Raw genomic sequence first — 15,212 nt, forward strand, 5'->3', positions numbered from 1 at the left:
CTTCTGTGAGTTCCTAAAATATACAGAATTCAAGTTTTGTGTGCAGACTGCATTTTGGCTGCAAAATTTTGGGTTTGGGAAAATAAAGGACCACTGATTCCACTACAATCAGAACCTTTACAGAAATCTGATATACAGGCTCTCATATACACTTCCTTCTCTAGTGTCTGAATTCTTCAGGAGCTCCGTCCACTCCTCCCTTTTCCCTTAAATTTTCAGAATTTAAGGACCCACCCAGATTCCCCTCTAACTGAAACTACGAGGTGCATGTATGATGGTGCAACATTCTTGTAGTATAACCTTATCTATAGACAGAGTACAGACAAATTAACTTACACCAAATGAATTCTCACACACAAGAAAGTCACACTAAATGTATGATAAAGTTACAAACAAAATTCATCCTTCTGACTTTCTAATTATGGACACATCTGCTTCAATATTTATTCTGAGTCCACTAAAACCAGCAGATTGTTTTTGGTCGACTGCTGCAAATGTTTGATTAAATCAATAAAAATTTTGTCAAAATGACATATGATTTGTCCTTCTTTAATAGAATTGAGAGTCTAGTAATGCTTACTACAGATATTTTAATGGCATGGACTTTCTACATACATAGATGATAATATGATACATACATATCAAATCTTCCCCAAACTGGTGCTGTCCAATATGCTCAAATAATGAAGATAGGACTGGCAGGAGAGCAACTGTGGTATAATTAATGATTTGTGTAACTCCTTTTGGCTGGTTTCTGCTGTGTGTAAACTGGCCTTGCTTAAGATTTTCCATTGTTTTCTCCAGATCCTCAGCAGCATTGTCCAAAAATGTTCTCAGTGCCATTCTAACAGATTCCAGACCAGTTTTCATCACAGTCCTGTATATAGCATGCAAAAAGAATGAAAAAGTATATTCTGTTAGACAAGCATGGACTAATGGTTATTCTTGGATTAATGAAATAGATAACAGAGATCTGAAGAAAAATCTTTCATCTTTTAACATTGTAAAATCTCCTCAGAGCAGAATAACTGAAAACAAGTTTCATAGGTATGCTGCAGAACACAAGGATACTTTATCTCTTTTACTGCTGGGCAAATAGTCCTTCAAATTTTATAAAGTGATTAATTTGCCTTCAGAGAGGAAACAAACCAAAAAGTACATAACAAAAAAAAGAAAAAAGAATTCGTAAATCTGTGATTTCTGACTGTAGGAGGAGAATAACTGTCTCAAGCTAGAACTCAGAAAATCTTCCTAATTATAACAGTCACATTTCTGTCTCCAGAACAATGGCATCAGAAAAGAATGAGTAAAAATAACCACATCTGTTAAAATCAAATCAATGAATCAATTAATAAATGCATTTATTATGCAACTATAGCACCATAATCAATGATGTAAAGATATAATCCAGGAGAATTATTACCTTATATTACCCAGCCCAATTGAAAAGATTCTTTGTTTAAGGAAAGTATGCATTTAGGCATGCATGAAATAAACTGAGGTGATGTTCATTTTTGTAAATTGAGTATCAGTCCAGTTCTTTTAGTCTGATTACTTATTTTAAAGAGTGAATATATACAGTTTCAGAAGCAATATCTTTAAATTTCCATGTTACTTCCATTAATTCCTTAATCTCCATCTGGAGCTGTTTTCGCATATCTACTGAGAGCTGAATTAGTGATCTTCACTTGTATCTGTATTCCATCTATGTAACTGCATGGACCATGGACATTTTAAGACAAAAAACCCAAGATATTGCAAATTAAAGGCATACCATGCAAGAGTTGAGTCATATTAATGGTCAGATCACGATTCTATCCCCTAGCAAATGGAATATAAAACTTGTCCATTAAAGGAACTGCAAAGATATTGAGAAAGAGAACTATATGCACATACTACAGACAATTGTTTTGAGACTTAATGCAAAGTGAAAAAATTTACCTTAAAATTTCCATGGTGGCAGTATAAGCTATCATATTTTGTTTAAAACTGCAAAAATCTAAAAATCAGCTCTCAGCAAAGAGGGCTGACTTTAAAGTAAATGAAAAGCAATACATTACTCTCCAATATATCAATGTTGTCTCATCCATAAACCTCACAATAATAGTTAAAGCAGCTCAATTTACATAAAAGTAACACTGAATTCTAGGCAAAGGGTTTGAGTATTTTCAGATTAGAACCTGAATTAATTTTGCAAAGAAGACACTCTATGAGACAGATTCACTGGGCATTTAACTCCTGAATTTTTTGATTAAACAGTATAAGGAAAATAATAAAATATTTCTAACTTTACTTTGGTTTTGAGAAAGTCACAATAATAAAGCCACATAAACTAACAGTAGAAGTTTCTGGACACCACTGATCCATAATGAAATTTAAAGTGTAACCTACAAATACTGTCCTGTCATCCTAGTAACTGAGTTGGTTTGCAACGGGAATTCTTTTCAGCACTGCAACTTTTCAAGTGGTGAAATTATGTAGCCTTACACAGGTAGCCCAAATGTTACTGCACATTACTTTCTTCAGTGATTTTCCTTGTGCTTTAGAAAATCTAATCATTGTTACCTTGCATCCAGGGTCTGTCCCAGTATGTGAAGACAGTTGACTATTGATGTTGCATCGTTTCCTAGAGAGGGAGGAAAATTATCCAGCAATTAAGCTGAGCAAAGCGTATAGCTTATGGACACACAGCTAACTGTACCTCTGGATTTAATGAAAGAAAAATGACATAGCAGAAGAGCAACTGAACTTCTGCATAATTTCATGTTCAAGAACATGCAGTTTTTTGTCTTAGCCTTGTTTACACAAATGCAGTAACTAGAGGCAGGAAAGCATCTCTCATAAAGTAGCTGAGGCAGTCAAGATGGAAGCACTTAAATGTGGGGTTAATTAGAGCTGCAGTGTATTTTCTGCTTTTCATTTGATTTCTCTAAGTTTTGCTTTAATTGATTCAAGTTTATCTGATTATTTATCTTTGCCCTCTCAGTAACATAAAAGCTTTTAACTTTCCAAAGTTGCTATTGCAGGAAGAGAACACTTAAAAAAATGTCATTAAAAAAGTTTGTTTCCTGGTGTTCCCCATTGTCTGCAGTTATTTATAGCTTAATTGGGTCCACATAAATAACAGTCCCGGACATAATACACATATTCTCTAATTATTTTTCCCATTTAGGTATGTAAAAAGAGGACATACATAGAAGAACCCTTCAATATATATGTACATCCCAAAATGCTGCCTCTTTCTTCTAAGATCGCTTCTTAAATCCAAAACAGATGTATGTTATTCCAATTTGAACCACAGCCTATTTTTAAATATATTTTTTTAAATGAAATTATACAAAGATAAAACTACCTTTTCTTGCTTTTCTTTAAATTTTATTGATTTAAAAAAAAGTAGAAACAAATGTTTAAGAAAGATTTCTGAAAATACTTCTATCTACATACAGTGCTACAGCATACTTTATTTTCTCACTGGTGGTTATTGCTTAAAAATACAAGCAAATGTTCAAATAAAATTAGTAATTGCTTCAGTGAACTAGAGATTTTAAAAGATAAAGTGCAAGAAAGATGTGGGAGGTTCATTGCAGCACCGAGAAAGTTTTTCTATGATACCAAAATTAGGAAATACTGTTCTGATGTTCATCCACAGCAGATTAAAAAAACCTAGACCACAACTTCCACAGCTGCCTCAGCCAGGCAGCCTCACCTGGTTTTTTTACTGGCATGTGTGATCATGCAATGGTACAGCAAGCAGATAAGAAAGCTGAGGCGACCTAAAAAATCCTACCAAAATCACCACCCCAAAAGATTAAGGTTTTTGTCAGATCAAACTTTTTTCCATATTATTTTGATTCTCTGATGGGAGGAATGCCCGTGCTGATGAGGAGAGCGCAGGACTTTGCTAATAACAGCAGGTATGGAGGGAAGTACTCAAAGTAGAGTGAACTGTGCATTAGACCATCACAGAATCATGGAATGGCTTGGGTTGGAAGGGACCTTAAAGATCATCTAGGTCCAACCTCCTGCTGTGGGCAGGGACACCTTCTGCTAGACAAGGCTTGCTCAAATCCCCATCCAATGCAGCCTGAACATTTCCAGGGATGGGGCAGCCAAAAAGTCTCAACAACTTGCTCCAGAACAGAATGGCTTTCTAGGAATTTAAACAATCTACTACAATCAAGCTACTTATACAATTTTGCCTTTTAAATTTGAGAAAATATAAATTAATATGCTCAATTCACCAAAACTATTCACTTAAATCTTTCAATTCCTACCCAGTAATATTAATGAAAATAAATCATGACAGTCTTCCTCATGTATAGCCACAGCTCTCAAACTGTAAATTATTGTAGTCAAAATCTATTTTCACATTCTAAAGAAATAATGATTCCATGAATGATAATTCCATAATCTCAATGACACTCTCAGATACCAAATGTTACTAACTTCATGCTGTAAGACATGCACGCTTAATTTCCTGTTTTAACAAATTTCTATATACATCTTAAGGTACATGACTTTCACTAATGATTTTCAGAAATGCAGCTCTATAATCAGTGCAGCTCTATATTCAGGAGTACCGTTCATATTCACAGTAATATAAAGTACCTATACTGCAAAACCGTGTAGAATTTTGATATTTGTTATGCAAACTCCACACTATCCATAAAAGGTACTATTGAGCAATGCTTGCTCACAGAAGATGCCTTCAAAATGCACAAATAACTTTCTACGCCCCAGGTGTGCTCAGTTATGAACACTTTCTCCTCTTCTGCACAGTCTGTGTCTTTGCTGGAATAAGTGCAACTCTCTTCATCAGATTTTCTCACATCATGCAATTCACTTGCAGGGGAAGGCAAACTATAAGGTGACTTTGACTTGAGTTATTAAGTCCATAGTAAACAACCCAATCATGCTCCATAGTCTCACAATGACCTTGTCACAATTCATGCCAAAACACCTGTGGTGGCATAATGATTTTGTAATCTGTTAGTTACTGCAGTCTAGAAAAAAAGTTAAAAAACAAACTGTATCACAATAATCAGCTGATCCTATCTGACTTATCTCCTAGCACTTGAACCCAGGCAAACAATAGGAAATAAGCAAGCTGAGAAGTGGAATAGAAAAGATCTTTTCTTTAGTACTGAAGAAAGTTATATTGACTTAGGTTTTTAATTTCAACCATGACCCACTTTAGAAAAAAATAATTCTGAAAACCAAATGCACAAATAACAAAAAAGATTTCCAACATTTTAATAGTATACCTGAGCTAGTTCATCTCTTTGAAGAAACAAACTAGGGTATAAATCAGAGCTTATGTGTAGGTTTGTGAAATATTACACCCTCCAAAAAAAGCTGCAACAATGCTACACAGCTGCAGAAATAACTCCATGCCTCCTATGATCTTTTGGCTTTATAGGCAAATCCACTCAGCTCCACCTAAAATATTTAAAAGCAATTATGCCAAAAAACCTTCCGATTTTTCTTCTTAGTTTAATGGTTTTCACAATGGTGTGTAAAATTTTTAAACACCACATTGCTGCAGCAAGTGAGTTCTTTCCCTTCAGATTGAAGGAAATATGCAGGAATTGAGTTAGCTGCGTATTATCATAATCAAATTCTAATTCACTAGATAATTACTCAATTAGGTATATTCATGGATGCTGAACTTTGCATTGCATCCATTATAGAAGCCGTGTAGGCATAGGATGTACTATTCCAGCTCTCCTAGCACCACAGCATAAGAGAAAATTGGAAAGAAAATTACTGTGCTACACACTGCATATAAAATATACACTTGATATGGACTTCAAACGGACTTCAGTTCAGTGCTTTTCACATGGCATTAGACAAACACCAAGCTCCTGCCAAGGTCACGTAATACCAGAAGGAGAGTACACATGCATATGTGGAGTCAAGCACATCTGGGAATATTCAAGAATTCCACAGAACATAACTATGCATTTCAGCCCACTTCTAATCTTTCTTAATGACTTTCCAATACAGATGTGCAGTTCTGATTGTCAAATGTTTTTCCCAAATGATTCAGTATAACATTACAAATCAGTAATTTAAATTTACTCATCAAAATTATTTGATATGATAATGAAACTCAAATATTAGTTCAGAAACACAGAAAACTAAACAACCCTCAACTTCCCCAACCTGAAAAAGACAAAAGCTTTCTATTCCACCAAAAAAATTCTTTGACCTACCAGTCTAAACAATTGGTGGTCTGTTTAGACCATGCATTTCAGCCATGCAGCATGCAACAAAGCAGCACTTAACACAATGCAAAAATGGCAAAGAAAACCAAGTGATGGCCATGCTAGTATTTGTCAAGGGTCTCCTTACCAAACAGTGAAATCCTATGCCTGACAAGAACTCCAAGTTTGCAGAACAGGCTGAAGACAAAAGAAAAATAAAAGAGAAGAGAAGGGAAAAGGAAAAAAATAATAAGGGGCGGGGGGGGGGGGAAGAAAGAAAAAATAACAGCTGATATATGAGCAGGAAAAGCAACATGATGTCACGCAGAAAGAATCAATTGTCTGAGCAGAATGTGGGACAGAATACTAAAGAAAGAATTTTCAAGTGCATATCCTTAACAAACATGGTTAAATAAGCACATATTATAATTTAAAAAAAAAAAAAACCAAAAAATTTAAAGCAAAGCTAATTAATATAAAAGCGTTCTATACAATAACCCACAAGGAAATAACCATCAAAGCTTTAAAAATTAAAATGTGGTCATTGCCCTATACAGGTTATCACTAACAACTTGAAAACATAAGGCAAGGGAATCAGATTAACTGAGGTGTGTGATGACAAATGTTTAACTAGTTCAATTAGGATGTTGTAAACGTGAACACAGCAAGAATTCTTCTCAAAGTTTGTTTTTTTTTTAATATCACCTCTTACATGGTTAAAAACAATATGATCAATGATTTTCTTTCACATATTTGAACTATTTCGTGTGCTGACAAACAGCACTCCATTGAGAAAAAAGAGTGAAATTTAGCATTAATTCACAGAAGCAGAAGCAAACTGCCCTACCCAGATTGACCTGGGCTCCAGATTAAGGGGAATTAGATAAATCTTCATTATATGCTTTGGTGTGAGAATTTTCATCATGAACGTTCATTTTGGAGTTATTATTTTATGCTGCAAACCCCTTCACCTGCTATAAATGACATGAACAATATCATGTCATTTTATTAAGCTACTTAATTAATAGGCACACTGGCTATTTATTAGCTTCTTATTTAAAAGCAAAAGCTACAATAAGCATATCTGCACAGCCTATGGATGAGATCTGAACATGCTGTTCCATTGACAGACAAGAGCACGGTGTCAAATGGAAACATTTATGTCCAGAATCACAACAGCCAGCTGGCATTGAATCCAGCTAATAAGTCAATGCAAAGTGATCCACTCTAGCAACAGCAACTGCTCTATTTTAAAATTAGCCTGCTTGGTGCATTTTTGGGGATCTTGGTTCGCTTCTTATTCCATGATGCAGACATGTAATAAATATTCTTTTATGAGGATCTTGGATCACCAAGTCCAACAGGAAAATATGTAGAGAAGCATGTTAGCATCATATAGCTTTTGTGTCCGTTCTGGAAAAGATACAAATAGCTCACCACTCTATCTCATGTTCCAACATACAAATGTTACTCAACTGACTGTACCATTCGGCAGATACTACACTTTCACAAAGTGAGACTGAAATCCTTATCTACAGTGTCTTTAGTTGAGGTCAAATAAATAAATAAATAACTTCAAATTTCTAATACCTAGATTGATGTTCAGAACCAATGTCATACAACTACGGTAGCTCAAGAACTTGTAGCATGGTCCACTGGATAAGAAATTCGAAAAACCCAATCATGAAGAGGGTGGTTACAAATACGACAGAATAGAATGCCACCACATTTCAGAAAGAAGCCTGACCCATATTTGTCAGCAAAATAGATCTGGATTTATTCTATTTTCTGAAAATGGAATGGTTGTTGCATATGCTAAGACTTTCACTGCATTATCAATGTCCAAAATTATACTCTTCCATAGCTTAATGAATGTAAGTTTATCTTCACTGAAGAAGGCAAGCAGCCAGGAACTGCCCTCATCTTAAAACAAATTATGTGTAGGAGGTGCACGCAATAGGATTAGCTATTTACTCATCCAAGATTTCCCTGCATCCATCTATATTCTTCTTCTTGGCTGACAAATCTGGATGGCACATAATTCAATGAAGGATGGCAGCAGCTCTGATCTTTTTGCGGGACTATATGTTCAGGAATCTCACACAGCTATAGAGCATATGTGCATAAATTCTGAATCTCTATGCAGCAGGTATGCTGATACAGTTGACATATTCCAGAAGTAGTGAGTTTATTGGTATGACTTAACAACTATAAAAATACTCTTATCCAGGACATTACACACAGAAAATTAGCAGCTCATAAGACTGCAAAATTATTCATATGCATGCATTTTGATACAGTTTTTAAATCCCTTGAAGAACAGCATTCAGAGAAGCTGCCAGTTCAGATTAGTCCATGAGATGATGCAAAGTCAATACAACCATTACTTACTTGAGCTTAATATTGTGATAAAAACTTCACTCAGCATTCACACAATCTTGCAAGCCCTGCATGTCTCATGACCACCAACTGGCTGTCAGACTCAAAATACAGCTATTCAATATTGCATGGCTCGTGCCCAAGAAGGCAACCATCACACATGCATGCCCACATTACAGGTATTCAAGAGATCCTATGTGAAGTCTGTAATCTACCTTACTAACTGGGAAATGTGGGTTTCAATTCAGTCGGAACTGAAATTAAATTAAAACATCTTAGAGAGATGGTCTTAAAAAAATAATAACTTCAGGGAAAGAATCAAGTATTTCTGTGATAGTAGCACTCATTACTGTTTATAAAACTATAGAGCAGAATGAATGCAATTCCCTTATTTTTATGATGGATATTAATAATGATACTTATTGAAACTCAGATACATATATGTTTGGCTTATAAATCTAACATACAATTTTGCAGGAATAATGATTTCAATATATAGCTATTTCTAACAGTGAAAACTGATACATACTTGCATAGCCTGTGCCATAGATTGCGCAAGCATTTCGCTGCTGCATATAAGGATAAATTGAAGTTCCCTGTATTCTAAAATCATCACCTCTTAAACAGCATATAATAACTCTGTACTCCTCTCCATTTTATACAATGAATTCTCCTAACGGCAAAAGAAAGTGAAAAATGTTTAATTTCTGTGTACATAAAAATATCTCTGTGCCTCCCACTTCTCACTTGCCCACAATCAACTGCTGCTCTTTAAAGACCAACAAACATATGCATAGACATTAATATTATTTTAAGCTTTACCTTGTCACCATTTCTTTCTCTTTATTAGAGGCATGGCCCCCACTGCTGAGAGGCCTACTTGCTGAAGATAAGAAATACAGGCGATGATTTTTAAAATACTGATCAATCAAAGGGAGCACAACCTGAAATTATATCAGAAAGAGTGGTTATCTCAGGACCTTCTTTACTATGTTCTGTATTATACTTTGTAAGCCACAACAGGAGATTTCAAACAGGTTTTCTGTCTTAAAACTTCCATCTGTTTGGATTTTTTCTTTAATAGCTATTCCTCTACGTTTATGTAGTATTCAAGGCACTTAATAGGTCATCAAGAAAGGCAGCAGAAAAAAAAAACATTATCACTGGGACTTCCAAGGCAGAAAGTGTAATTTAATTTTATCTCACAATTTAAGATTTCTCCTATACCACATAACCAAATACAACTATTGTTTTTTGTTCCTTTTCATGTAGGTTTTAAAAATTCACCTACAACTGTCAGCATGCTAACAGCACTTAGTTCTAGATTTTTCAAATGAAACTCCCAAAACAATCTCACTTACTAAGGGATTGTGCCATAAAAGTTTTCCTGCGGTGATTATTACTCAGTGCCCACTACAGGTTTCATCCAGCAAAAGATCCAAAATAAATGGCTTTAAAGAAAATATTAAATTGCTTCCCTTTTGGAGTATGGTTCTCAAGAGAGTGGAATACTAACTTCTGAGTCAATCAGCTTGGCAAATAATACCACATGGTAGTACTCTAAGGCATTGAAATAACAACTTACTGCAAAGGATACCAGGGTTAGAAAATGCTGCAGTCACCATTTCTTATCCAGTAATGAATTCAAAAAGAATTTTGAATATTTAAATATCATACAAGCCTTTATGTGTGAAAGACATCAGCAGACTTTCTTGGTTTATAATGCATAAAATCGTGACAGAAAAAGGAGAATTGGGCTGAGAGGAATTTCATGGCTGTCAGGAGGAAGGGGAAGTGTGAAGTCCTGCATCTGGGGAGGAATAAGTCCAGTTACCAGGACACACGGAGGGCTAATCAGCTGAAAAGCAGCTTTTCAAAGAAGGACCAGGGGATCCTCAGTGGACAGCAAACAAACCGTAAGCCAAAAATGCAATCTTACTGCAAAGGCAGCCAACAGCATCGTGGATTGAACTAGACTGAGCACTTGTCAGCAGGTCCAGGGAGGGGATTCTTCCTCTCTACTCAGCTCTGGTGAGACCACATCTGAAGTGCTGTATCTGGTTCTGGGCTCCCCAATACATGAGAAACATTGACATACTGGAGAGAGTCCAGTGAAGGGTCACAAAAATGACTAAGGAACTACAGGATCTTTCAAATTACAAGAGATTGAGGAAACTGGGACCCTAACCTGGAGAAGAGAAGGCTCAGGGATGATCTCATCTATGTGTGTAAATATCTGAAGGGAGGGGGTAGAGGAGATGGACCAAAGCTCATTTCAACTGTGACAGGATCACAGTCAATGGCACAAACTGAAACATGGTAGGCTCTCTCAGACCATCAGGAAACATTTTTTTACTGTCAGGATGACTGAGCATTAGCAGAGATTGCCCAGAGAGATTGTGGAGTCTCTACCCTTGGAGATATTCAAAAGATGTCTGGACATGGCTCTCTGACACTGCAAAGGGCTCTTCCAACCTCAGCCATTGTGCGACTCCTTGATGGAGACAACAGCACACTTTTAAAACGAGAGAAATAACTACCATGGCACTGACAGATACACAGCTGTGTTAATTCCAATAACTATTGCTCACACTAACCCACCTGAAGACTGCAAAAGATAAAAATATTCAAAATTAGACTAAGTTGGAAAACAGAAAATGTAGGGAGCTTTTGAATAATATCATACAAGTAGTTGTATATCATGGAGTAGGAAATAATGAGAATAAAAAATATAGTCCTGTAATCTTCCCACATCTATACTTCATCCCACATTGTTTGCAAGCTATTTTTATTACTGCTGTTTTTAATTAATAAAAGGATGAATTTAACACAGAAAACAATTATAACAGAAAACTGTTATAACAATAACAGTTGCTAGAAAATATGTTCTCACTTCTGTTAATCACTATGTTGACAAAGAATAAGCAAAAAAATACTGTACTTTGGCAAAAAACTTGATTTCTTGTTCATATGGGAATTGCTCTCCTTTGCCTCTGCTGCCACCATCTGCAAAGAGAAGAAAAATAAGTTCCCTGTCATATATCCTAATAACAGTCTACTCTACATTTTTATTAGTAAATGTACACAATAAACAAATAATACTGGTCATCTATAGATGTAGATTTAAGGCACCTCAAATCCTATAAGCAGTAGTTGAATTGGCATTAATATTTCCTCATTAGAGGAAAAGTAACAGCAAATAAAATACATAAAGAATAACTGCCCAAATCTTCATAAAAGTGTAGGCGTCTCACATTCTGAAGAAATATGGATGTTTTTGTTAGATAAAAATCTGGTGCTATGTTCATCTTTTCATGTTATAGGTGACAATTTGGAAACCTGAACTCAGATTCTAATAAAACATGTTTCTCCAGTTGTTCCCAGGAGAAACAGAATTAATGAATTTTCATTCCTTATTTATGAACTTGGTACTAAAGAATAAAATTAATGGTTAGATCTATACAACTAAAATTTAAATTGCTTCACTCTTCCTTTACTATAAAAAACAAAATCTCTTTCAAAATAAAAATCTCTTACAGCTCCCAAACTATTTCACATTTATTTAATGTCTTCTTTCCATTAATCTGTTGAGAGACTCAAACTGTATTTGTTCCACCAATATTTCTAGTGCTTCAGTATTTAATCATTATCATTCCTGCAGTTATACCAAATTTATGTAATTAAGAATGATGAAGCCATGGCAATCAAGCATAGCAGCAGAAGTAGCCTTTTGCTATTGTAAGTAACCATGGCATATAGTAACTTCTAAATCTGACAAATTTCCACATTAAAGCTAGACTGGGGTTCAGGTGAGCACTGATTTATTCAATCTTCCTGATGTTCCTGTTACTGTCATTTGCAGCATATATGACTATGAGACACAGTATATGTTATTTGTAATTGCAGCTCCCATGGTCAACACACAAGCCGCATCTGGCCAGGTTTTTTTGGCTTTTACTGCTCATGTAACAAGTTGGTTTACAACTTCTTACATGAGAAGTTGTAAGCACCAAACTTGTGCTTACTTGTCAAACTTGGTGACTAAAGTTGGTCACCAAACTTTTGTAATTTTTTATCTTCAACAAAAGCAGATAAAGTTATATTCTTCATAGCTCTGTTGACAAAATGTGCTGGGTATTTGTGAAAGAACATTCCCATTGTGGAAGTTTGTTGAAGAGGTTTCTCTGCTCCCTTTTTGAGAGAAAATTTCAGAAACGTACAAATGACTGGTTTCATTTGCTCTCTGAGAAAAGGATCATATGTGAATAGTAGCTATTATTGTGCACATGTGATGTGAGAGATGATAATTTTATACATAAATGCAAGGGGGCAGCTTGTTTTCTTTTTCAAATAATGGAAGTCATATATTTGTCCTGTAAATTTTTAATCTGATGAATGAATATGAGAAATTGAAATGAAAGGCAGTTTCATTACTCCAAAACATTTATGATCTTCATCAACTACAGGAAATTAAATGGAAAACTAGTTCAGAAATGTACCGATCTTTAAAAATTTTTTTCTGGTTATTTTTATAACATCAGACATCTTAGCCAATAATTGTTTTAAAAAATGTGCAAGGGGTACTATACCAAACTCCAAAATGTACTGATGGGCTTCATCCACATATCTTATAAGCTGTTGAAGGAAACTATAGGCAAAGCGTTTCTCAATCGAAGGTGTGTCTAATTCCAGGTCCTTAAGTCCTCTGTAAAAGGAAGCAAATAAATTTTTACACATAACAAAGGACTCCAAGCAGTCTTACCTCTCCATGCAGTCTGATACCATTTTCCCAGGTAATGATTATGTGCTTATTAATATAAGATTTTTTTTGTGTGTGTTTGATGCAAACAGCACTCTCACATTTACTTAGATTTTGAGAAATTCGTTAAGACAGAAGTAGATTTCCCAACCAGAAAGCTAGAAAAAAAATTACACTTGTTAATCAAAATAATCCACTATGATTATCATTTCTTTCCAGTACTTGTACTATCTTGCTTTTCCCTACAGGGACTGATTCTTGCGTGAGAAAGTTTGGAAGCTGAAAAAATACTTCAATTTAAACAATCAAACTAAAAGTAAATCTAAATATCCATCACTGTGACATTTCCTGAAAAGTCTGCTTGCAGTGGAAAAGTTTTGAATAGCTATGCAGTATTTCTGAAAAATCAGAAGAAAACCAAGACAAGGTGATGGAATTGCTTTTCCAGCATGTTCCATCCATCTTAGTTACTAACTTGATATAAAAAAAACACAGCTTCTTTCCACAAGAATGAATCTCCAAAGCATGAAGCCATGTCATGTGATGATGACCCTAGCAACAAGCTATCATTGGCACAAGCCTTGTTTATAAAGGATCAGGACTTAATTGATGGCACATGAAACAGCTATTCTTAAACAGCAAGGGAATCAGTCACACTTCATCTCCCCCTGACTCATGCACCAAGATATATTGGTACTCAGCTGGGCTGCAAGTTTAAAAAGTATACCTGCTGCATGTATATGGAATAGAACTGCCTGTGTATTGCACATTTATGCTTTAAGTTAAAGCATACACCTAGAGACACAAATCTTGTAGACAGAAGATAAAGGAGACCATGCTGGAGAACAAAAGTCTCAAGTGCGCTAACTAAGGGACTATTAAGAAACTTCAGATACAACTTTGGAAAGGGCCACCTGAACTTTGGAACACCTAAGAGGAAGGGACATGAGAATTTGGATAATTTGAGGCAGCTCAGTACACAAAGCAATGACAGACTGTACAGGGGTGGTGGGGGGTGGGGAGGGGAGAATCAAGAAATAGCAAAGTGCAAACAAGAAGAAAACAGATTTCAAATTATCTGGCCACATGTAAACCGTGGCTTGTCCAATCAGTTGACTGACAGCCCTGTACCTTATCACTAGAGTTTGTCCTATATTCTTATTAAATGCTTTCATACCTGTATCTCTGTGTCATGTCACTTTAGTCCATGTGCTGTCAGGAGTAAATAGCAGCTACTGGCAGGACCAGCATGAGCTAGATACTGGGCCAATAACTGGAGTCAGGCTTGGAGTGTAGGTGCCCCCAGGTCTGTGACAAACGGGGTCAGTGAAGGTATCAAGAATCAATAGTTGGAGACGCCACAGCTTTGGGAAACATCTCTATGGGTCCTACAGACCTTTAGCCCAGAGTGGCAAATAAAAAATTATTTTAAAACAACACTTTTCCCTTTTAAAATAATTTATTAACACTGTAAATTAACTCATTTGAAATAAACTAGTCATATGTTTTAGAAATAAAACTAACCTATTGTCTAGAAATTCCTTTAGAGAGGGATGTATGCTTGAAGATGTATATGAACCTGTAACTAAGACTTAATAATTCCATCAATGTAGAAAACTAATAAGTTTTCTAACAGTTGGATGCATGGACACATGCCAGAAAGAGAAAGCTGCATTATTGAGAGGGAAGGTAGAAGACATGCAGAGATTCTGGAGAACTCTGTGCATGCCTTCCAAAAACCCTGCTACTAACTTTGTAATCTATTTCTTCCTTACAATGTTTTATATGAAGGAGCTCATCCTTATTCCCAGATACTGAAACATAAAAATAATAATTACCATAGAGTTCTGGTTTGACAGAAGAAACCC

The 15,212-nt window shown here is 35.5% G+C and overlaps 1 protein-coding gene across 11 annotated transcripts in view; it reads right to left on the reverse strand.

Annotated features, from left to right (window-relative positions):
- RYR2 (ryanodine receptor 2) overlaps positions 1 to 15,212 on the reverse strand; it is a 370,524-nt gene that overhangs the window by 75,293 nt on the left and 280,019 nt on the right. For all 11 annotated transcript variants that reach the window (XM_030268235.4, XM_072927080.1, XM_030268232.4 and 8 more), the window contains 6 exons: positions 13,175 to 13,290; positions 11,527 to 11,591; positions 9,408 to 9,529; positions 6,355 to 6,404; positions 2,566 to 2,626; positions 639 to 877 (listed from right to left, as the gene is read on the reverse strand). In XM_030268235.4, the coding sequence (XP_030124095.4) occupies positions 639 to 877; positions 2,566 to 2,626; positions 6,355 to 6,404; positions 9,408 to 9,529; positions 11,527 to 11,591; positions 13,175 to 13,290 (653 nt within the window). The remainder of the gene's footprint in view (positions 1 to 638; positions 878 to 2,565; positions 2,627 to 6,354; positions 6,405 to 9,407; positions 9,530 to 11,526; positions 11,592 to 13,174; positions 13,291 to 15,212) is intronic.

Source organism: Taeniopygia guttata, chromosome 3 (genome assembly GCF_048771995.1).
Source record: "Taeniopygia guttata chromosome 3, bTaeGut7.mat, whole genome shotgun sequence".
NCBI classification, from domain to species: Eukaryota; Metazoa; Chordata; class Aves; order Passeriformes; family Estrildidae; genus Taeniopygia; species Taeniopygia guttata.